We start from the raw sequence: 24522 nt of genomic DNA, 5'->3' as shown, positions 1-24522 counted from the left end.
TCTTAAAGAGATGGGTGGGGCTTAAGAGGGTGTGAACGATGCTGAATGGCCGTTCACAAAGAAGAGCTTTTTTAAAAATGTTCTCCTGAATGGGATAGCAAGTTTATCAACTTTCAAAGCAGCATAACTTTCCCATGTTTACTCCAACAGTGTATGAAAAACATTTTGAAGCTGAGTTTGTATAAAATGTTTAAAAAACTAAAGCAAAATCACTTACATTTGACATAAGCCCCCATAGAGAGATCTGGTCACATTTGTGAAGCCCACTGTAAGGGATATGTACAAGCAATGTATAGAACAGACCCAATTTTCTTATGGTATGTGTAAAAGAACATTTCTCTGTTGGATACATTCTAATATTCTGAACTTTGATTCAGAAAGATTTTTGTTGCTTTTTCAAAATCAATATAATACTTGGTAATTGATTGTTTTACAACAGGGATCATCACACAGTAAACCATCTATCTGCTGCAGGCCAATTTTCTTCTTGAGCGGATGATCGTGGACCTGAACATAATTACAAATCATTTATAAACTGCAAATTGACCGGCAAAAAGCCCAAACAGATATGATATTTGACTAAAACATAATAATTTCAAACCTTTCTTACGTATGTAGGTGATCACGTGTGTCTCTATTTTTCGAGGGAATATTTAGGAACAGATTTTCAAAATTAAAATCACTTGGAGATCACTTATCTGTGTTTTTAGTCTTTTATGTCCAACAATTAAAGTTTGAAAAACTTGGGGGCCAAATAAAGCTACCGGAGGGCCGCCAGTTGGGGAACCCTGTTTTACAATATCAACATTTCTACTTTTTTATGCCCCCTTTCTTTCTCTCTCTCTCTCTCTCTCACACACACACACACACACACACACACACACACACACACACACACACTATAGGAACAGAGTACACAGGCACCCACTAAGATAGGATTGTACTTCATCTTGCCTTGTTTAAGGTTTACATTACCTCCACTACTTATTAGTATCTAATTACCCACAAGCCCATATGTCATTCTACACGGATCCTTATAGAAACGGAATGTTTCTCCAGACTCCCTAGCAAAATAGCGACAGTGACTTTAGAAAACCTCAATGAGTGGCAGTGAACCAATGAACGGGGAGGGTTGAACTAGAGGTGAGTAAAGGAGGGCAGGAGTGAGGAGAAGGAGTATGTAAGAACAGGTTGGCCCAGTCCTGTGGAACTAAATAGGTTGTAAACAGGGAGGGGCACAGGTACTCTTTCAGTCAGCTTAATCACAGTGCTGACACCAACGGGGACACACACTAAAATAGGCACGGGGAGTGTGTGTCTTATCTGTGACAGCGAGAGAGGAACAGAGTGTGAGGGGAACAGAGAGACTTAAGTTCTGTCCGTGGAGTGGAACGTCCACTCGCCAAAAGATCCAGGATGTTCAAGAAGAAGGACAGTAATACCTTGAAGGGGTCCGGCAAGATCAGCAAGTGAGTCTTGAAGGAACGACAGCAAACTCGGTCATGCAACCCCCTCCACTCTACCGCCTTCCTCCTTTCCTCTCCTTCTTCCTAAACATGGATTTGTTTCATATCTCCGGTGTTTGCTGTGTTGCCCTCTTTCTCGTAGAATCCTCTGGAATCTCCTTTGTTTAGTTCATTCCTAACTCCTGGATAATGGAGATTGGAAGGTGGATGGTTTACTGTGTGTTTTGGCATGTTGCCGTCGTCAAGAAGACCAACTTTTGTTCGATGTAAAGATATGAAGAGAAGTTTTGTTTGTCTCTTTGGTTGTCTTGATGTTATCGTAGATTTTGCAGGGTTTTTATGTGGCCTTAGGTCAGATTTGCTCAGGAGAAGCATTAGAGGGGCTCTCAATCACCTGCTTTTGTATGTGTGTGTGTTTTCAGGTCACGTAAAACAGATTCAAAAATTTAATGGCGTTATCAAAGGTTCACATTGATTTGGTGACTATTCACGTCATAACATTCCCCGTGAAGGGATATATGATGGCATCAAGATTTCTACTTTACCACGAAAGAGTAGGACATACAGTACCTAGGTAAGGTAGGTTAGGGACATATAATTGTATCAATGTTCCTCCATCAATCAAGTATGACTCCTATGTCAATGCGTCATCAAAAGCGTAGCCTGTAGGCCTACATTAGCGATGAATCAAGTGTCACCCGATTAGAAAAATATGAATCACTTGAGCTTCCCTAAGGTCGAAAATCAACCCTGACCTTTTGTTTTTGTCTCGCCCTCAGCACAGGCCTGCTTAGCACCAGGATGGGGGGTGTTTATGTTGAGTCAATGGAGACTGGTGTTAATGGGGATGTAACCTGTAAGCCTATGGGGGTTACACTGGTGAAAAGACTCCCAAGAGAAAGATGGGAATGAAAACGAGGCGGGAATGCATGGCTTTATCTTGGCCAGGTCGCAGTTGCTAATGAGAACTTGTTCTCAACTAGCCTACCTGGTTAAATAAAGGTGAAATTAAAAATAAATAATAGTTTACCCAATCCATCACCTGTAGAAGTCATTGGAGGGATAGTGGTGTTTAAAGAGGGTTGTGAGTCCTGTAGTGCTGGTATTTAAAGGGGAGGTTAGTGGCATCACTTCAGTGCTGCTATGGTCCTTAGGGGCAGGTTGACGTGAGAACACAGATCTACGGATTACTGAATCGGTCATCTTATGCTGCTGGTACAAGCATATGTAATCTCATTACATCATAATAGATGTTTTACTGTTGATAACAGCACTTTCATTTCAAAATGGCTCCTTGGGTTTAAAAGGAACATGGGCAGAAATGTTGGGGTCGTGGAATGTAGTCAGTTTAGCAAATACAACTACACAGTCAATAGTGGACTATTTTCAACACATGCACTGTATCACCTGAATTGGTGAAATGAATTGATCCCAACTCAGATTAACAGTAAGATGACAGTTACATACAGTATTTTACAGTTTATCAGGCAATCTGAAAAGCCTGGATTCTAAGCTGTGGAAAAGTATTCAACACACTTCTAACCCTCTCGGGCGATCAATGCTCTACCTTCAACCACTGCCCTGGGAGAGTACCCACTAGGTCGGCAGAGAGAGAGAGCAATACAGTCAGTCACAGTCACACAGAGGGAGTGACAGAGAGACAAACAAATAGTTGTTGTGGAATGATGGAATGTTCAGCGTTTTGGGAATTCTCAGGTGGGGCAGTGGAAGTGATTCACCCTCCTTTTGATCCCAGGTCGTCACCTCTAGAGACCATTGGGTTTAGGTCCCAAATGGCACACTATTCCCTACATAGTGCACTACTTTTGACATGGTCAAAAGTATTGCACTATGAAGGGAATAGGGTGCCTTTTGGGACTCACCCGTGGTTTCAGTTCAAGAGTGTTGTCTTATGTAGGGCCAGGAGCTTTTCCTGAACATCAAGAACCCAGTGCCCTAGTTATAGGTTCTACCTATGGCCCAGAGTTCTTCCTGGTCAAGTCAGATAAGAACTCCTGGTCCTAGTAATACATTTGGACTTTTGTTAGTCTTGGACAAAGTGTTGGTTTTGGACAAAGGGAGTTCACGGAGAACAGCTTCACACACATCTACTCTGTGTCACTCTCTATTCTTAGCCTGTGGTTTTATATCTAATGATTTTGCGTGTAAGGTTTTGTATTTGGATAGCTTCCACAAGGATAATGGCCTCTGCATCCATCTTAAATGTTTAGGACCTTGACCTTCATTGGTCACTTAAGTAAAGGACAACAACTGAAGTGCTCGATTCAGACAGAGATTCCATGTCCACATTCCTCTCTCTGCCTTTTTCCTTTTTGTATTTTGTATCTTCTTTGCTATTTTTCTAAATCAGATCTTTAACCTTTGCCCTCTAAACAGGTCCACAGCCAACGACTTGGCCTTGGTGATTGCACGGATGCAGAAGAATTCCGACCAGGTGGAGAAAGATGTCCTCCGGGCCGAAGAGCTACTGGCTGTGGTGAGAATACATACTGACGGTCTCTCTCTTTCTTACTCTCTAAATAATAGTGTGTCCATGGACTTCAATTCGGGCCACTAACCGTTCTGTTGACTCACCTACTGTCTTCATTGCCATGTAGGATGCAGAGAATGAGAAGAAAAACCGCCCCCTCCAGCACCAGAAAGTGGTGGCAAGCAACCTGTCTGAGGCTGAGGGCCTGCTGAATGACCTCTTCCTGGATGTGGACAGGGCCAAGAAGTGCAAACACCCCCAAAGCAGCGAGATAGAGAGCGAGTGAGTGACCTCTTCTAGGCCCATCCCACTGATCACAAATGTCAATTCAACGTCTATTCTACCATTTCATTGAAATGATGTGGAAAAAACGTTGATTCAACCAGTGTTCCCAGTGGGATATCTCTTATGAACGCTGATATCATTTGGGCTCTTCAGCTGCTTCAAAAAGATTAGTCTCTGCAGAAATCCAATTTTCACTTTAAGACATTTGATCATTGGGGGATGCAGTGAGGGTTTACTAAAACGTGTTGCTCTTGCCAGTCTCTTTGTTATCATGCTCATGCTAAACATACTAAAACGTCTTTTCCCCCTCCCTCCCTCAACCTTTTGTTCCTTCCAGTGTCAGTCACCTCCATGACCGCTGGCTGAAAGACTGTGCCTTCTACCGGGACATCTATGAGCCTGTCAACGATGTGGAGCTGAAGCCCAGAATCGACTGGGCTTCAGTGCTCAATCGGAAACAGGTAAAAATCAAGTGTCTTCTTCTTCTTTGGCAACTAACTTAAGACCAAGCCTCCATATTGTAAACATCCTTATCAAAGCATGGTGCTCATCCCCTTGACAAACTGTTCTGGTCACCAATCCAAGCTGAAATTGACTTCCGTTGTACTATATATTGACTGACTTAGCTAACACAACGGTGCACAACACAACAACGAGCACAGCAGTATACAACGTTCAGTTCATCGCTATCCTACAGGTCATGTTCATTTAAGATACCCCACACGAATGCATGCTACCATAAAGCCTCTTTTTAGTTTTCTTCTGAGTCTAATTGTGTCCATGACTGACCATAGCGTTCTGCGTGTCTGTCTCTCAGAGGGAGGTGAACACGGAAGAGTACGGGCCCACCATGGCTGACCTGAAGAAGCAGATCGCCGCCCACAACATACTGCACAAGGAGATCGAGACCTACAGCTCTCAGCTCAGCACCAGCTCCACCAGCACCAAGGTAACCCCTTCAACTCTCTCACCTCCGTGACGATGAATTCAAGGGTTCGTGGATTTAATGGACGTGTTTGAAAACATCTTGTAGCTAGTGAACATGACAACAATTCATTCGTGTTTCAGGAGGAGTATGCTGCCATCAAGAAACAATACAACAACCTCTTGGTAAGTCTGTGTATCATATGGGTACTGTGAGATCCAGAGGAGGCTGGTGGGAGGAGCTATATGAGGACAGGCTTGTTGTAATTGGCTGGAATGAAATAAATGGAACAGAGTCCAACACGGGCTTTCCAAATGTTTGATGTGTTTGATACTGTTCCATTTATTCCATTCCAGCCAATTACAACGAGCCCGTCCTCCTATAGCTCCTCCCACCAGCCTCCTCTGATGGGATCGGTGGGGTTTCACTTTCAACTTAAAAAGTAATTGTAACATCTGTTCTCTTTTTGGTGTGACTCTTTACAGTTGTTATATAATACTGTTCTATTCCCACAGGACAATTCAAAATGGCGGCACCACTACCTGAGCAGTCTGTATGACTACATGCAGAGCTGTAACAAGGAGCTGACTTATCTAGGAGACGAACAGGCAAAAATCCTGAAACAGGACTGGAGCGACCACATGTTGGACCCTCCGGACGTCCGTAGACAGTATGAGGTGAGAGTCCATCTTAGGGGTCAAATAGAGTGTCACTCAATGTCAATGTACTTAATATAACAAAGTATGAAAATGTTGCTTGAGGAGGTGCTTCATAGGTTTCTGGCGTGGATGTACATTTAGTTTTCTATTACTGAAGGAGCCATGTTCAGTGACATCATATTTCTTTTTTTTTGTTGTATCTCAATCAGAACTTTAAGAACAACAGCCTACTGTCCCATGAGAGCGAAGTGAACAAACTCCAGGACGACGGAGATCGACTCATTGAACTGAAGCACCCGGCCAGCACCACAATACAGGTACACGCCAATTTACCAATTAAAACTTTAAGTACACCTCCCCTTGTCGACTACTACCATTTTACATTGTCTTCAATCAAGAATCGATCACTCTTCCGTAGATTAGACTTCTACATGTAGGTCCACCAAGTTTACAATGTTCCTGAAAGATATCGAGATTTCCCCTTTTTCCGTGATGGCTTCATCTTTATACTTGTTTCAGGCTCAGAGAGATTCTTTACGGAATGACTGGCAGAAGTTCCTCAACCTGTGCATCTGCCAAGAGACCCATCTGGATAACATGGAGGATTTCAAGAAGGTAAATGTCACTCAGAATACATTAATTAACGAGGCTTCATAGTATCGTCATCAGCTTAGAATAATATTCAGACTTCCGTCTTTATTGCCAGAATGGAAAGGGTACCTTCTGTTTGGTTTTGAAGCAGAAATGTCCCTAAGCACATTACCATAGACATGCAAACTGCAGCATGATCAGTAAACTGGATAGGTCAAAGATACTGTATGTGGAAAAAAGATACCATGTTCTGATGTGTTGTCTGTCTGTGTCCCTGTTCAGTACCAACTAGATGTGGAGACACTATCGGAGTCTCTGAGTGAACTCAACTCTAGCCTGAAGAAAGTGGAAGGCTCAACTGGGAGGAGTGGCTCAGCGATGACTCTGCAACTGGAGGTAAGAGAAGATATAGTTTATTAGTCCATACTAGATGTAAATTTGTCTTCTGCTTATTTCCAACCTCTCTGATACATACACAAAAATACAAATATAGGTAATGCCAGGATGTGAACACTGATATCTATTTTACATCTGGATACTGTTCCAATCTCATTGAATCTTTGGTGTTAACTTTCAGTAAACTTTCAACACACCCATGAATCATAAAGATGCTACATTGCATTTCATATTGAGAAAAAAATAAATACAACTCATGCTTTTACCTCTGCACATTTATTATCAAATTTATTGTCATATAAATATATTTAAAAAAAAAACATTTTTAAGACCATTGTTTTTTTCTTCAATGTCAATTAGTGGGCTTTAACTCCCTGCACCACAATAGAGAAATAAATGGTAGTGTGCGTGTTAACACTTCACTTCTAAAGACATTACATTTCTTTCACACATTATCAAACGTTATCATGACATTACCCTACTACATTATGTAAATAGTAAATAACGTGAAGAAAAATGGTTATTCTGAAATGCAATGCAGGTGGTCCCAATTTCACCTTTACCCACTCTCTCTCTCTCTCTCTCTTTCTTTCTCCATCTCTCAGGCTGAGGAGAGCACGGTGCAACGCAACGAGCAGCTCCTGGCTGACCTGAGGAAGAGGAGCACCACCATCGCCCCCCTCAAGCTGCGCCGCTACCCGCCCACCAGGTCCACCACTGTGGAGTCCCTCTGTGACTGGAAGACTGAGAAGGTATGACCAGCTGCTCTTGACCTCACACCTTTTAACTTTGACCCTGTCCTGGAGCCTCCACCACAGGTTACGGTATGAAATCAAAGCAGGTTCGAAACCTCTGTAGAATCTTTGATAAAGCTACTAAGCAATGACGTGACTACTAGGGTAGAATAGAATGCTCTACCACGGCACTGAGAGGTGTGTCAAGCCATGCAACGTAATGTAGGCTCATGTAAACATCTAAAAACCAAACATTACCGTGTCTCGGGAACTCACTAAAGTAAATTCAAGTTCCTAGATACCTCAGTATCGGGCATTGTGTTTGTGAGATGAAAATAATTTGAATTTGCATGTGATCCATTCTGAGGAAAGCTCTCTCTTTGTGTTCTTTTAGGCTGAACTCACTCGAGGGGACAAGTTCACCCTCAAGTCGAATTCAGACGTTGAGAACTGGGACGTATTGACCAGCGGTGGGGCAACCAAAACCTTTCCAGGGGTCTGCTTCCTGATCCCACCCCCTGACCCAGAGGCCATTGCCACCGTAGACCTGTAAGCAACAGGAGCACATGTCAATTATATGACAAGCATGTGGACAATAATACTTCAATTTTGTGAATTAAAATGTCTCAGTTCTAACGATTTTTGTGTGTGTGTGTGTGTGCGCGAGCAGACATGGTAATGTGCTTGACGACATCAAGAAGAGGAGGGCTGTTTATTTAGACACAATGAAGGACAAGATCCGTTGTGTCGAAGAGAAACCCGTATACACAGGTGAGGAAAAAGTTGCTCCATTAATCCCAATACCCCAAAACAAAGCCTTCCAAATAACTCTGGACCTGCTACTGTTACTGCTAGGATCCTTAACTGTAAATAAGGAGAAATGGCTTCTCCAACTTTTGATTCAACCTTGTCCCGAGACCACATTGTGATATCATGTTCAATTCATCAAATCAAATTTATTTTTATATAGCCCTTCGTACATCGGCTGATATCTCAAAGTGCTGTACAGAAACCCAGCCTAAAACCCCAAACAGCAAGCAATGCAGGTGTAGAAGCACGGTGGCTAGGAAAAACTCCCTAGAAAGGCCAAAACCTAGGAAGAAACCTAGAGAGGAACCAGGCTATGTGGGGTGGCCAGTCCTCTTCTGGCTGTGCCGGGTGGAGATTATAACAGAACATGGTCAAGATGTTCAAATGTTCATAAATGACCAGCATGGTCGAATAATAATAAGGCAGAACAGTTGAAACTGGAGCAGCAGCACAGTCAGGTGGACTGGGGACAGCAAGGAGTCATCATGTCAGGTATTCCTGGGGCATGGTCCTAGGGCTCATGTCCTCCGAGAGAGAGAAAGAAAGAGAGAATTAGAGAGAGCATATGTGGGATGGCCAGTCCTCTTCTGGCTGTGCCGGGTGGAGATTATAACAGAACATGGCCAAGATGTTCAAATGTTCATAAATGACCAGCATGGTCGAATAATAATAAGGCAGAACAGTTGAAAGAAACTGGAGCAGCAGCACGGCCAGGTGGACTGGTGACAGCAAGGAGTCATCATGTCAGGTAGTCCTGGGGCATGGTCCTAGGGCTCAGGTCCTCCGAGAGAGAGAAAGAGAGAATTAGAGAACGCACACTTAAATTCACACAGGACACCGAATAGGACAGGAGAAGTACTCCAGATATAACAAACTGACCCTAGCCCCCCGACACATAAACTACTGCAGCATAAATACTGGAGGCTGAGACAGGAGGGGTCAGGGGTCAATTCATCACGTCATGTAAACCCCAAGCCAAAGGGTATTTATGGGACATGTGTAAATATGCAATATGTGAAATTAACTACTGCTGCAGATAAAAATGGCACCCTATTCCCTGCATACTGCACTACTATTGATAAGGCCAGATTATCATTGCCCTGTGTCCCCCACGTAGCTCCTCCGTCCAACCCCAAAGCTAAAGCCGTGGCCGGTCAGCTGGATAAGCTGGATGAGGACCTGGTCAAAGCCAAGCAGGGCATGTTGAGCCGTCTGAGGGCCCCGCTGGACCGCAGTGACCCCACCACCGACCTGGCCAAGAGGCTGAAGGAGCAAGAGGTGAGAGAGAGAGTCTTGTTTTTAACTTTATCGAGACAGATTCAAGTGAAAGTGAGCAGAAAGACAGAAGGCGAGAGAAAGTCTTGTTTTTAACTTTATTGAGACCGATACAAGAGGAAATGAGCAAGGAGACTGAGAAGGAGGGAGAAAGAGAGTAGAGGTGGAGCCGGGATTCGTACCCACGCTGTGGAGTGATATGTGTTGCAGGCCACATTACCCACTCGACCAGCCTCAGGCAGTCTAAGGGGACATCCAAAATGGTACCCTATTCCGCTACTTTTTGATAGATAGAAAGCATGTCTACCAGCCATTGTAACTGTACAGTATATCTTCATGCTGGTTAACAAGCTAAATCTGAATAATTATAGATTGATATTGATGGATTCGCGCCTCCTAAAGAGGATGATAACGATGAGGAGTCTAATGACGATGACGATGATGATAGTTATGCTATTGTTGGTGAGGATGGTACTAACTCTCATGATACGGTGGTTGTACATCTTGTAGAAAGCAGCAGATGCTCTGGCAGCTATGGAGCAGCCAAAGTTGGAGAAGGACATCTCCAAAGGCCTTGCAGCCAAACTTCAAGCTGCCAAGGACAAGCAAGATGGCATCGTAGCCCTGGCCGACCTATTTAACAAGAAGTACGACCATTTTACAAACATACATTATCCCCGATCACCTGTCTTAGCGATATGATATTATCAGAAAATAGCATCACACAGAAGATCTTGCTGTTAATTATTTTAAAAAATTTGCCACTTATTCTATAGGGCCAATGCATCTCTGAACCTGGAGAAGCAGATCAAGAAAGTGGATGGCATCGTCTCTGGCTTTGAGGAAAAGCTGAATAAGGATGGCCCTATCCCAGATGTCCCCAATGCTATTCAGGACCGCACCCAGGAGATCCAGGTGGGCGGGACAATTACCAGTGCACCCCATTCCCTATATAGTGAACTACTTTTGACCAGGACCATTGCCTACACTGCCTTGGATTAGTGTGCCATTTTGGACACACCTCAACAGTCTTAAGAGAACCAAATAGATTCTACAGTATCCTTGAACAAATTGGAACAGAGAATACCCTAGTGGTGGACTTGAAGTAATAAAGGACTGTATCATTTGACTGCACATTTCAGTCACCCCTTCTAATTTAGCTAAAAGCACAGCACCAGGACACATTTCAGTCACCCCTTCTAATTTAGCTAAAAGCACAGCACAAGGACACATTTCAGTCACCCCTTCTAATTTAGCTAAAAGCACAGCACCAGGACACATTTCAGTCACCCCTTCTAATTTAACTAAAAGCACAGCACCAGGACACATTTCAGTCACCCCTTATAATTTAGCTAAAAGCACAGCACCAGGACACATTTCAGTCACCCCTTCTAATGTAGCTAAAAGCACAGCACCAGGACACATTTCAGTCACCCCTTCTAATTTAGCTAAAAGCACAGCACCAGGACACATTTCAGTCACCCCTTCTAATTTAGCTAAAAGCACAGCACCAGGACACATTTCAGTCACCCCTTCTAATTTAGCTAAAAGCACAGCACCAGGACACATTTCTCGTATCTGTTCTCTACAGAGTCTGCGTAAAGATGTGGCAGGCTCTCAGAGTGAACTGAAAAAGCTGGGCCAGGACCTGGAGACCAGTGAGCAGCTGTGTAGTTCCCTGCAGCAGGGCTACCAGGAGTACTGCCCAGACATCCATCGCCAGGGGACCCAGGTCAAACAACTACAGAACCGCTACTCTAACGTCAACAACCAGCTGAAGGAGAGGTGAGCCCAGGGCCACTTGCCTGTTAGCTAACGTTGACTACACACACGTCAGTAAATATATGGTATCAAAAATAGTCCATTTGTTTGTTCGAACGTCAGATGAATAGAATAATTGTTTTCAGTTTGTCATCGTGAAAGTGTTTTTCATTGCGTTTTTTTCTGTCTCAGAGAGGGCCTCTTGCAAGAGGCTGCAGGCAAGAACCAGGAATTCCAGGACTCAAGCAAATCTCTGAACTCCTTCCTGAAAAATCTGCCTGACAACAAGATCAGCCCCAGCGATGACCTATCACAGCTCAACTCCAAGCAGACCTCCCAGAAGGTCAGTTTTTTTGTGTTGTGTGTCAATAAGCTTTGAAATTGTTGTAGATATTCTTAAAATATCATTGTAAGACACATATTTTGCAATCAAGTTTAATTTGGTCATTTTTATTGCAGAGGGTGGTGGACGACATCAAGAGGAAGGGAGATGATCTGGATAGAGTGGTTGACCTTTCCCAAGATTTGCAGAATATCCTCAATGTAAGACTCATTATCCTACTCCATCATAATTAACCGTTTATTTGTGCAACCGATATTTAAATATTTGGATATTGAATAATAAAATCTTAATTTCAACTGCTTGTGCAGGAATATGAGGTCAACACTGACAAATACAGCAGCGCCCTCGACAATGTGGGAGCCAACGATTCCAAAAAGCGTCACACCTCCACCCTTGCCGATTCTGTGCAGAACCAGGTAATACATAAGGAATGGAAGTCAAGACACAAATGACATTCATGTTTATCCACTGCGCGTCATGTTTACCTGCATGTTTTCTTGAGCACTGTGAACTGAAGGATGGCTGTGCTTCTTTGTACATTACAGGAAAAGGCTGTGGTGAACCACTATGCTAAAACGTCAGCTGAGAATGACCAGCTGCTCAATCAGATGGGCTTTGCTAAGAACCTCATCGCTCAGGTGAGTTGGAAAATCTGCACACAACTTCTTTCCCACTGCCAGTTTTGATCAATTGAATGTGTTTCGGATACAAAATTATGAAAATGTTGAAGTATTTTTTTTGTTTACTTTTTGTAGAAACATGAGAAACAATCCATAGAACCAATCATAAACATAAAGAGCCTGCAGCGAGAGTTAAGTGCGGAGAGCGATAGACGCAGCCGTGCTGAGACTGACGTGGCTACTTTCAAGACCAGGATGCTGTCTCTGAAGAGCCGTAAAGGGATGCATCGAGTTGAGGAGAAGGAGGTACTCGAGTACTACCGCGACCCTAAACTGGAGACCGACCTAAAAGATCTGGAGGACCAAATCCACAAAGAGGCCTTGAAGCGCAGCCGTACCCAGGGTGAGATTGAGGGTGTGAAAATCAAAATCGCCAATTTTGGGGACGACCTCAAGTGCATCAAGCCCAAACTGGTGACTAGAGAGGTGACTGAGTTTGAGAGAGATCCTCAGTTGGATGTAGAAGCCTCCAAGTTAAAAGACGAGATTGGCAAGATAAAGAATGAGGTTCGAGTAAAAGAGGGAGAAGTCATTCAACAGAAGACAGAGGTCACCATCCTGAATGCTACAAGACCCAACATCAGGGAGAAGATCATGAAAAAGGAGGTGATTCGATTGGAGAAGGATCCAGAGATGCTGAAGGCTGTTAAAACATTTGAGAAGGAAATTGCAGATGAAGGCCACAAGAGCAAGACTCTGAATGACGAGATCTTCCAAACGAGGAGCCAGATCAATGCATTGGAGAGGATCATTCCCACCATTCAGCCCAAGGTGGTCACCAGGGAGGTGAAGAAAGTCGAACAGGACCCTGAGCTAATCAATGAATCCAAGAGGATTCGATCAGGCCTAGAGGGAGAGAAAATTGAGACGGACTCTCTGGTCAAGGAGGTCTCTCAGCTCAAAAATCGGTATAGCGAGGTGGGGCAGTGGAAGCCCAAGGTCGAACTCAGGGAAATCGTCAATGAGATCTACCGCATAGATCCACAAACAGAGTTGGAGATAATGCGTCTGAAGAAAGATGTTCAAGACTTGAACAAGCAGCGTTCTGACTTACAGGACCAGATCACTCTGGTCATGGTCGATCTGGAAGCCCTGCATTCCAAGAAGCCAAAGGTGGAGCTGAAGGAAGTCATCCAAGACGTGGTGAAAGAGGAGAGGAGCCCTGAGAACGAAAGAGAGATACAGAGGCTCAATGATCAGGTGAACCATCTGCACCGTACTTACAATAATGTAGAGGACCAGATTAACCTCCTGAGGAAAGAGAGGGACGAGTGGAAAGCAGACAAATCCAAGGTGGAGACAAAGCTTATGACCAAAGATATCTTCAAGTATGAGGATGATCCGCTCTTGGAGAAGGAGGCAGATCGGCTGAGAAAGGAGGTACGCGAAGAGCAACAGCGTCGCCGTACCATTGAGGAGATGGTGTTCGACCTGCAAAACAAGTACATCCTGCTGGAGAGACAAAAGCCAGAGGAAAAAGTGGTGGTGCAGGAGGTGGTGCGTCTACAGAAGGACCCCAAGCAGATAGTTGAGCATGATAAGCTTGGCAGGAGCCTGGATGAGGAGGTTAAGTCCCGCCGGCAGCTAGAGCTTGAGATGCAAAAACTTAAAACCTTAGTGGAGGAAAAGGAGAACATCCTAAAGCAGAGTGATGAACATCAGACGAAGATTAAAGTGGAGTCTGAACTGAAACAGATCAAACTGCGCATCAAAGAGCTTGAGAATGCCCCGCCGCCCGTCGAGGAGAGTATTGTTGTCGAGGAGGTCCTGAAAGTTGAGAGAGACCCCAGACTGGAGAGGATGACCAACGGTCTTCGCTCAGACATGGACAAGGAAACCAATGACGTCCTGAATATTCAGAGAAACATCAGGAACACCAATGTCAAGCTTGAGCTCCTTCAGCGAGAAAAGGCCGTAGAGAAGACAGTGTACAAAGAGGTTATCCGTGTGGAGAAAGACCAGGCTGTAGAAGCAGAGAGATACCGCCTGAAGGGCCTGGTGTCTCAGGAGAAACATGCCAGGCAGGACCTGGAGGAAAAAATCAAACAACTCTCTGATAAACTCAACCGACTGAATGGCACTCAGTCAAGCACTTCCCGGGAAGAGACAAGTCTCATTCTGGCCAGGGACACCTTGCAGAGGGAGAAAGACAACCTCACCCGGGAGCTGAAGAAGTTGGAGTCTGAGAGGCAAGACATCAGCGTATCGTTCCAGCAGCAGACCAAGCTGATGAGCGAGAGAAGCCAGATCAACAGGCAAAAGAGCGTCAAGATGGAGTCTGACGTGCAGCGTCTGGAGAGAGAGATACTGGACGAGAAAGACACAATCCACCAGAAAGACAACACCATCAGGGAACTCCAAAGGGACAAGGAGAGGGAAGACCATGCAGAGACCCGGACAAAGGAGACCAATGTCTCCACTAAAATCACCATCTTGGACCCTGATACTGGCAAAGAACTATCACCATATGAAGCCTACCTGCAGGGACTGATCGACCGTACCCAGTACATGCATCTGCAAGAGCTGGAGTGCGATTGGGAGGAAATAACTTCCATGAGACCTGATGGGGAGACCTCTGTGCTGCAGGATCGCAAGAGCGGCAAGCAGTACTCTATCAAAAATGCCTTGAGAGATGGAAAACTGACCCAGTATGATCTGCAAAAATACAAGGATGGGAAAATGCCTATTTCAGAGTTTGCCCTCCTTGTCGCAGGTGAAAAAGAAAAACAGCCCAAGTTCAACTCAATCATATCAAAGCCAGCATCCTTGCTAAAGTCGTCCCCTACCAGCAGTGCCCCTGTTCCTGCCCCGGAAAGATATCCTATCGCTGGTGTAATTGACACAAACACTGACACATGCCTCTCCATACGCAGTGCAGTGGCCCGCAAGCTGATCGAAAGCGGCACAGCACAAAAGCTGTTGGAAGCACAGGCTGCTACAGGGGGCATCGTTGACATCAGCAACATGGAGAGATACTCGGTCCACAAAGCAGCCGAGAGGGGACTCATCGATTCGAGCCAACTGCAGCGGCTACTCAACGCCCAGAAAGCCTACACTGGCGTGGAGGACCCCATGACCAGAGAACGCCTGTCGGTGGGAGAGGCCGTCCTGAAAGGTTGGATGCCCAAAGAAACTGCCCTGCGTTACATGGAGGTGCAACACCTGACGGGAGGGCTGGTAAATCCCAACAACACGGACCGTGTGGGCATACAGGAGGCCATTGGAGCCAAAATGATTGACAGCACCATGATGAGAGAGCTTCAGGACGAGTACAACTACGCCAAGGAAATTGTTGACCCCACAACAAAGGATAAAATCAACTACAAGCAAGCGATGGCCCGCTGCAAGACAGATCCTCAGTCTGGCCTACTGATGCTACCTGCTTCCTCCAAAGTGTCTGGCAGCAGCTACACCCCCACATACAACTCTCATCGATTTTCTTCCAGATAATAGACCTGTTAACAGTGTGCTTGGAGGGTATTTTTGTCTCTACGGTGAATAATATGAAGTCAAATGATATTGTATAAACATAGATATCAATACTACCCAGAATGTATAATTTAATTTAGTCTGAAAATACTGCATAGCTCACTAAGGTCATGATTGTTGCTGCTGAGTTGCTTTTGTTTACCAAATTTGTTTGGAAATGGCAGAATCTACTTTATAAAAGGACACAAAGGAGTTTTTTGTTGTTTATCCTTGATATTATTGTTTTACTAGAGATGATGGGACATGGTGCAATGTTATTGACTAGGTTTCGCTTGTCTATTTCTTATTATTCTTATGTCTTATTTTCCTGACACTGATCCTTTTAAATGCAACCTTGATACTGTATCAAGAAAATAATTATTAAAGATGAGATTGTCAACATGTGCTTGCTTCTTCATTTCCAACACAATAGAAGAATTAACTACCAGAAAAAAAACAAAGCAACATGATAACACACACCTCATTCACAAATACATCTAATATCAAATCAATAATGCTTCTCACAAAGATACATTTCCAAACTACATATCGGTTTTCTTTCACAAAATGTAACCATTGCATAAATGGCCACATCAAACATTCTCTCTTATCTTAGCTACAATAAGAATGTAAGTATGCATTTTCTTGATCTACTTCATACACCCGACCCCAACATCCAGTGAACCTGTCTAACTCTGTCAGCAGGAAGAGGGTGACTTCCAGAATTGATATCGTATGACAAATAAAGGCAGGGCTTCACAGTGCACCAGAACAAGCAGCTTTTATGTCTCAATCAGGATTTCCTCAGAAGTCTTTTTATAGTGTAATTCCACCCTTTGCCATTCTAAATTAGCTAGAGGCACAGTCTCAATCTTTGACATGTCCATGTAATCGGCTATTTGGGGAAAATGTCCCAACCATAATAAAATATGACCTTTTGACACAATCCATCCGAGGTATAAATCAGGTCATATAAACATTACAACATGTACAAAAGAACATTCAATTCAACCTGGTTCATAACTTTACACCAGTAGCACTGTATCAGTGCAGCAGTTGTGACAGATTCATTCTTATTTGGGTCCAGGTCAGAGAGGAGCATGTGGCTGAGCAGCAGTAGCAGCATCTCCCTTGCTCTCCCCCCTCTCTCTGAAGTAGCTCCTCTGTTCATTGACACCTCTCTGCAGCAGGGCTAGGTTCACCCCATCCACACAGTTCAGCACACGGGCGTGGACCATCACACCATCACCTCCTGTGAAGAGATAGGTAAATGGGTTTTGTTAGAGTTGCGTCTTTCGAATCCGGTATCAGGAAGAATAAAAGTCAGAATCTGTCGTTAATTATCTTTAATTAAATTCAAGCAATAAATGGTAAATGCAATTTTCGTATATACAACTGTTTACGTACATCCTGTCAGTTCTCTGTTTGCCCTGCAAGGTGGGACAGAGAGTCCCACCTTGCAGGGCAAACAGAGAACTGACAGGATGTACGTAAACAGTTGTTCTTATACTGTGATAGGTCAACAGACGAGTTGGAACTATGTCTATCAAAGTGGAGGCTGAGCGTGGTTTAGACTTTGCTCAGCCTATCACAGGCGCTCAGACTAGTCCTAGTCTCTTGGCGCTTCTTGGAGTTCACCCTCTGTCGATGTATAGATTCTCACTGTTCTGGTATCACACCCTAGTTGTAACAGTTGCTCAGTTCCTGCTATTGTGTTGTTCGGTATTTTTACATCTCAGTTAAACCTCGTGATGACCTTATACCTGATTAACCACAACTTTGTAACATGCAGCAAGTCACACCATGTCACACACACACAGACAGGCAAGGCAAATGTAGCAAACAGTACACCGCTTTGCAACATGTATGAGGATTCTGTGTTATGCACTATAGCCCGTTACCATATATGTGATTGAATATTATCTGCTGTTGGCTTGTGTGGATGTATGTATGTGTTATGCAACATAGCTGACTTGAAACCTTATTAACAGTTTCAGGGCCATGGGCCTTTCTCATGATAGAAAAAAATACAGAATAACATGAAGACAGGAACTGTGCAATGAGTTGGGGGGGGGCACATTCAGAACGTAGTGTTGCGAGAACAGACGGTCTTTTGTTAGAAAACAGGAGCCAGGTGCGAGATAACGGTATCGAGCATGAGCGCATAGATATTCTTCACAGCAACAGTTACATCTATCAACTGAAGCGCTTAGGGGGCTGGGACCAGCTCTGCGCCAACAATCAACGATAGACTCACCCAGCCTAAACCACGCCCAGTCTCTACTCTGACAGGCCGGCTCAGAAGCAGGAGCTATTTCTGTCAGAGTATATTTATAATATCTTTGTCAAGAACAAGTCAGTTCTAATAAAAAATACATAGCATACAATCGGTGACTCATTGTCATATTTATCCTTATACCAGATTCGAATTAACGCAACTCTTAACACATGCAAGTCACACCATGTTACTCAGTTCTTGTCACACACACACACACACACACACACACACACACACACACACACACACACACACACACACACACACACACACAGAGATAAAGACAAAGCAGCTGTTGTTCAAACAATTCAATCTTAAGTAATATGGTAGCGGGTTTAAAATGCATTAATCCTAAATCCTTACAATCTTGGGAGTTGCAAAGCATATAAACCAAATAAAAACCCAATCTTACCCTCTGCTTTTTCAATCTCGCCCAGCACTATGTACTGGGCTCCAATGATGGGGTCAAAGGGTTCAACAAATGTAGTCTGAACAACAACTTGGTGCTGTCTTGCTGCATGCTGGATAGACAGTGTAGCCTTCGATTCCTCTGGTTGGTAACTCACCAATCTAGAAAATGAACTAGTCTGTTAGCCATGCAATCCAAAATGGATACCATATCATTTTTAAAAACTACGATTATACATGGTGTGTTAAAGATCGTACCAGGGGAGGCTGTGACGGAAGAACGGCTCATAATAATGGCCGGAACGGAGCGAATGGCATCGAACACCTGGAAACCATGCGGTTCATGTATTTGACACCATTCCACTGATTCACTCCAGTCATAACCACGAACCCTTTCTTAATAACAATTAAGGTGCCACCAACCTCCTGCGGTAGACACTCCTCACCTTCCAAATGTTCTCACTGAATCTCCCTCCTTGACTGCACCAAAGTTGACTTCCCAAAGGAAATGAAAGACTGCAGGTGCTGGAAGCATCTTCTCAATAAGTTATCAAAGGGTAAAATAGGCAAAATACGATAAAGATGTCAGATGGCTGTTTTGTCAGTTCAAGGCAGTAATGTTTCACAACGTCATATAACGTGATGTTTTTTTTACGTGCCCCCTTTCTAGCCAATTCAGGAAGTCGTCGATTACTATTCAGGCTCCGGTTGTTGCACTGCTGATCTTGGTTCGTGCAGTCCTAAGATTACACAACTCACATTTTATCGCCACACGCAACGTCGTCTTTTGCAAGGGAAAATATCATTTATTTCGCCATGAATCCTGACATAACCAGAGAGCGCGAGAACGCTACATTTGACGTGGAGAAACTCACACATATTCTGGACGGAGGCATCGAGAAGACCAAAAGAAGAAGAGAAATTGGTAAGGTTGGAATGACTTGTACTGTGTCTCGTATGTGTAGCCTAGCTTTGCTCGCGAGGTTAAAGCACCACGAAACACGTGTAAACAAAACATTGAACTAACCGCTAGCTAGCTAGCTTCATAACTAGCTAGCTGACCTACATTGGCGAAGGTTGGTTATGCATAGCCTAGGCAACCGATAGTGGTCGCTCTATCTGCACGGCCTCTTATCATGCTGCCTCGGCTAGGTTAGACAGTTGTTTATCTATCTGTTGTTGTAACAGTAGTTCTAACCCGTCAGCTGTTGTTTTATCATTGTGAGCCAATGACACGATTAAGGCCACGTTTTGCATTCATGTGTAACTTGTGCATGCTGTTTTGTATAAATGTAACAGTATAAATTTTAAACCGTCCCCTCGCCCATACCCGGGCGCGAACCAGGGACCTTCTGCACACATCAACAACTGACACCTACGAAGCGTCGTTACCCATCGCTCCACAAAAGCAGAGCAAGGGGAACTACTACTTCAAGGTCTCAGAGCAAGTGACGTCACTGATTGAAACGCTATTTAGCGCCCACGCTAACTAAGCTAGCCGTTTCACATCCGTTACATAAACAAGGCTCTGATTTGTGCAATGCCAGATAACATAGCCAGCTCGCAGCAACCTTGCTAGCTAGCATGCTAGGGCTGGGCGATATATGGAGTTTTTTCTTTCTCTCGGTATATTCGAGTTGATGTTTTAGCGCGATTTGGAAAATGCCTGCATCGCAAGAATCGAGGTTCCGTTATGACGTTGTTGCATTTGTAAAACGTTACATCTCACTCTCTTGGTCAGCCCAATGTCGAATCATGTCCCACTTGCGTGACAACACGTGCACAGAGGTTATCCACCAATCACAACCCTGGACAACCTTAAACAAATTGTAACAACGCTGGAGAAGTGTCACCGTACGAGTTCCACCAACATGGAAAGTGAGGAAGCCAGCGCGAGGATGAAATCATCTCCAAAAAGGGCAGCGATATTGATTTTCTCGGTAATATGGAAGTGGTTCGGGTTCAAGAGGTCTGATGTTCAGCAAACGAATGTCCTGTGCAAAATGTGTCGAAAGACAGTTGCTACGAAAAGCAGAAGTACAATCAACCCCTTCCACCACTTGTAACTGAAACTACGCAATGCCGATTCCAGTCAGTCGATTCCCAAAACGTCTGCTAAAAGACAAACTACCATAGCCGCATCCTTTTCAAACGTAATCACTTATGACAATAAACGTTTGGGGTGGAAGGAGATCATGGATGCAGTGACCTATTACATAGTGAAAGATATGGTTCCAATCTTTTAAAGTAGAAAAGCCAGGCTTCAGGTACAGTTACAGGTACAGAACATACGTTTTTATTTAACTAGGCAAGTCAGTTAAGAACAAATTGTTACTTTTTTGTACACTGTTACCTGTGAAGAGTCGCAGAGAAGCATGCTAGTGTTTCTTATTTTTCCACCACAGCCAATCTATGGTCTTGCTGCGGGCGATAACCTGATCCACCTCTACACAGACGGCACCATTCTGTATACTTCTGGCTAGACTGTAAACTCCTTCCAGACTCGTATCAAACATCTCCAATCTAAAATCAAATCTAGAGTCGACTTTCTATTTCGCAACAAAGCCTCCTTCACTCACGCCGCAAAACTTACCCTAGTAAAACTGACTATCCTACCGATCCTCGACTTCGGCGATGCCATCTACAAAATAGCTTCCAATACTCTACTCAGCAAACTGGATGCAGTTTATCACAGTGCCATCCGTTTTGTTACTAAAGCACCTTATACCACCCACCACTGCGACCTGTATGCTCTTGTTGGCTGGCCCTCGCTACATATTCGTCGCCAGACCCACTGGCTCCAGGTCATCTACAAGTCCATGCTAGGTAAAGCTCCGCCTTATCTCAGTTCACTGGTCACGATGGCAACACCCACCCGTAGCACGCGGTCCAGCAGGTGTATCTCACTGATCATCCCTAAAGCCGACACCTCATTTGACCGCCTTTCCTTCCAGTTCTCTGCTGCCTGTGACTGGAACGAATTGCAAAAATGGCTGAAGTTGGAGACTTATCTCCCTCACCATTTTAAACATCTGCTATCTGAGCAGCTAACCGATCGTTGCAGCTGTACATAGTCCATCGGTAAATAGCCCACCCAATTTACCTACCTCATCCCCATACTGTTTTTATTTATTTACTTTTCTGCTCTTTTGCACACCAATATCTCTCTCTACCTGCACATGACCATCTGATCATTTGTCACTCCAGTGTTTAATCTGCTAAATTGTAATTATTCGCCAACCTCATGCCTTTTGCACACAATGTATATAGACTATTTTTTTCTTTCTCCTACTGTGTTATTGAATTGTTTATTGTTTACTCCATGTGTAACTCTGTGTTGTTGTCTGTTCACACTGCTATGCTTTATCTTGGCCAGGTCGCAGTTGTAAATGAGAACTTGTTCTCAACTAGCCTACCTGGTTAAATAAAGGTGAAATCAAATTTAAAAAATGGTCGGGCAGGGGTGTATTATGTTGCAGATAGAAATGTAGCTAATGATATTGGATACATTTATTTATCCAATGGTAATACTACACAATTTGTACATAATGGTCGACCTCGTCTCGCATGGCCACCCTTCCAAAGTCCCATTTTGTGTGAGAAGTCTGGGTTTCCGACACTGTTTAACCTGATGTCTTAATCTCCCAATCTTCTCTTATCCCCCACAGAGTCACTGGTGATCAGTGACCCAGACTTCCAAAGTGAGGACCTCAACTTCCTGTCCAGGAGCGAGCGATACGATGCCGCCGTGAAGAAGAGTGCCCAGATGATCCTGAAGCTCAGAGAGTATGGGATCTCAGACCCTGAGGAAATCTACTGCTACAAGAGGTAAGGCTGGGACACAGACCCAGGCCAGCTACCTGCTATGGGCGGCAGGTAGCCTAGCGGCTAAGAGCGTTGGGCCAGTAACCGAAAGGTTGCTGGTTCGAATCCCGAAATATGGCAACATGCCCTTATTGCTCCTGTACGTCGCTCTGGATAAGAGAGTCTGTTAGATGACATCAGTGTAAATGCTATGGACCTGCACATCACAATTAGAAATGTGAAAGTAGATATAGGTTTTTGTCCATAGAGTTGTCTTCCTGTTAGGTGTAATGACCGATGCAGGTGAAAGTAATGAAAGGTGAGGAATTGAAGATCATTTGGGCTAGTTTTGTTATTTACAAGCAGGATTTGGTTTCAATGGACTGTGTGAAGTCTGTAAGGGTTTGGGATGATCAAAGCAAATGTCATACTTCCCGGTATCCTCCAGTCATCACTCCTTCTCACATTTCATGTTTTTTCTTTTTTTCTTAACATTTCACAGACAGTGCTAATGCTGAGCACAGCGTGACAAACATCGGACGAGGTTTCTCATGCTTGTTTTGAGGTTTGAAGTGCAGATGGCTGTATCGATGCTGCTTTGGGGACACTGAAGCAAAACACCGCATTTGCTGAAATTACACAAACCGTCTTTAAGCCTTTCACCAATATGCTAAAGTCTTCTTCACATCCCATGCTAATGTATTGCCGGCTATTAGCCCCACGAGTAATTGCGTTGTCATCTTATGAGGAGTTTTTGTATCTTCCTGATCAAAGTCTGTATTATATATATATATCTCCAATGTTTGATATATGGTGAAGCAATAGGACTGTTACGGTGACAAACATTGGATATAGATATAGTGTTGCCAATGGGGCAAGACCCTGGCACTCTGCCGTGTGGCTATAAAGGTTTGTGTATGTGTTAGGGATGTGCACGCTTATTAGAATATCTGAACGGTGTTTCCTTCCTGTTTCCTCCGGCGCATTGGTGCGGCTGGCTTCCGGGTTGAATGTGCGCTGTGTTAAAGAAGCAGCGGCTTGGTTGGTTGTGTATCGGAGGACGCATGACTTTCAACCTTCGTCTCTCCCGAGCCCGTACGGGAGTTGTAGCGATGAGACAGTCGCTAGATAGTAGCTACTACAACAAGCTACTACGAAATTGGGGAGAAAAAGGGGTAAAAATTCAAAAAAAACAAAACAAAACAAAACAAAAAAGAATACTTGTAAGTATGATTTTTAGCGAGGGTAGGGTAATTATTTTATAATCAAGTTTTGTCACATGCACAAGTACAGTTAAATGCTTAACTTGAGAGCTCTACCCAACAGTGCAGTAATAGTACAAAAATAAACACAACCTGTAAAGTATTAGTCCCATGGTTAATGGGATGAAATAAAATATCCTAGAAAATGTTCATGCTCACAAAAAGCTTATTTCTCTCAAATTTTGTAAACAAATTTGCTTACATAGTGAGCATTTCTCCTTTTCCAAGATAATCCATCCACCTGACAGGTGCTGCATATCAAGAAGCTGATTAAACAGCATGATCATTACACATTGTACTGGCGACAATAAAAGGCCACTCTAAAATCTGCTGTCTTGTCACACAACACAATGCCACAGGGAGAATGCAATTGGCATGCTGACTGCAGAGATTTCCACCAGAGAGTTGAATGTTTTTCTCTACCATAAGCCGCATCCAATATCGTTTTAGAGAATTTGGCAGTAAGTCTATCCGGCCTCACAACCGCAGACCACATGTATGGCATCGTGTGGGCGAGCGGTTTGCTGATGTCAACGTTGTGAACAGAGTGACCCGCGGTGGGGTTATGGTATGGGCAGGCATAAGCTATGGACAACCAACACAATTGCATTTTATGGATGGCAAATTGCATGCACAGAGATACCGTGACGAGGTTCTGAGGCCCATTATCGTGCCATTAATCCGCTGCCATCACATGTTTCAGCATGAGAATGCACAGCCCCATGTCGCAAGGATCTGTACACAATTCCTTGAATCTGAAAATGTCCCAGTTCTTCCATGGCCTGCAAACACTCCAAACATGTCACCCATTGAGCATGTTTGGGATGCTCTGGGTTGACGTGTACGACAGCGGATTCCAGTGTCCACCAATATCCAGCAACGTCTT

General features: G+C 44.0%; 3 protein-coding genes across 4 annotated transcripts in view; 2 read left to right on the top strand and 1 right to left on the bottom strand.

Moving 5' to 3' along the window:
* The first annotated feature begins 1239 nt into the window (after window positions 1–1239).
* Window positions 1240–15866, top strand: LOC139424659 (envoplakin-like). Its single transcript, XM_071176710.1, has 22 exons — window positions 1240–1469; window positions 3864–3963; window positions 4085–4239; window positions 4580–4703; window positions 5060–5191; window positions 5311–5352; window positions 5683–5844; window positions 6036–6143; window positions 6346–6441; window positions 6700–6813; window positions 7419–7565; window positions 7942–8096; window positions 8218–8318; window positions 9475–9635; window positions 10143–10279; window positions 10409–10547; window positions 11224–11417; window positions 11586–11736; window positions 11853–11936; window positions 12045–12152; window positions 12282–12374; window positions 12492–15866. Exons 1-22 carry the CDS (start codon window positions 1417–1419, stop codon window positions 15864–15866), a joined length of 5931 nt encoding a protein of 1976 aa, XP_071032811.1. The 5' UTR covers window positions 1240–1416.
* On the bottom strand, window positions 9717–19290 carry LOC139424661 (TEN1 subunit of CST complex). Its single transcript, XM_071176714.1, has 4 exons — window positions 19017–19290; window positions 18575–18732; window positions 9845–17136; window positions 9717–9767 (listed from the first exon to the last, which is right to left on the bottom strand). Exons 1-3 carry the CDS (start codon window positions 19103–19105, stop codon window positions 16973–16975), a joined length of 411 nt encoding a protein of 136 aa, XP_071032815.1. The 5' UTR covers window positions 19106–19290; the 3' UTR covers window positions 9717–9767; window positions 9845–16972.
* The window catches only part of LOC139424660 (peroxisomal acyl-coenzyme A oxidase 1-like), a 26169-nt gene continuing 20870 nt past the window's right edge, over window positions 19224–24522 (top strand). Inside the window, exons 1-2 of one of the 2 annotated variants that reach the window (XM_071176711.1) lie at window positions 19224–19495; window positions 22239–22398. In XM_071176711.1, coding sequence (XP_071032812.1) covers window positions 19387–19495; window positions 22239–22398 — 269 coding nt within the window. In that variant the 5' untranslated portion in view covers window positions 19224–19386. The remainder of the gene's footprint in view (window positions 19496–22238; window positions 22399–24522) is intronic. The other variant, XM_071176713.1, reaches the window with a different exon arrangement.

Source organism: Oncorhynchus clarkii, chromosome 13, assembly GCF_045791955.1.
Source record: "Oncorhynchus clarkii lewisi isolate Uvic-CL-2024 chromosome 13, UVic_Ocla_1.0, whole genome shotgun sequence".
Lineage (NCBI taxonomy): Eukaryota > Metazoa > Chordata > Actinopteri > Salmoniformes > Salmonidae > Oncorhynchus > Oncorhynchus clarkii.
Note: the sequence above shows the minus strand (reverse complement) of the source record. Positions and strands in the feature narration are given on the sequence as shown.

What these genes read in the sequence shown, in the direction of transcription:
- LOC139424659 (XM_071176710.1), top strand. Translation starts at nt 1,417, where the DNA reads ATGTTCAAGAAGAAGGACAGTAATACCTTGAAGGGGTCCGGCAAGATC. An exon ending in GCCATTGCCACCGTAGACCT is followed by an intron (nt 8,097 to 8,217) that starts GTAAGCAACAGG and finishes GTGCGCGAGCAG; the next exon opens with ACATGGTAATGTGCTTGACG. An exon ending in CTAAGAACCTCATCGCTCAG is followed by an intron (nt 12,375 to 12,491) that starts GTGAGTTGGAAA and finishes TACTTTTTGTAG; the next exon opens with AAACATGAGAAACAATCCAT.
- LOC139424661 (XM_071176714.1), bottom strand. Translation starts at nt 19,105, where the DNA reads ATGCTTCCAGCACCTGCAGTCTTTCATTTCCTTTGGGAAGTCAACTTT. An exon ending in TCAGTGAGAACATTTGGAAG is followed by an intron (nt 18,733 to 19,016) that starts GTGAGGAGTGTC and finishes TTCATTTTCTAG; the next exon opens with ATTGGTGAGTTACCAACCAG. An exon ending in CGAGATTGAAAAAGCAGAGG is followed by an intron (nt 17,137 to 18,574) that starts GTAAGATTGGGT and finishes ATCTCTTCACAG; the next exon opens with GAGGTGATGGTGTGATGGTC.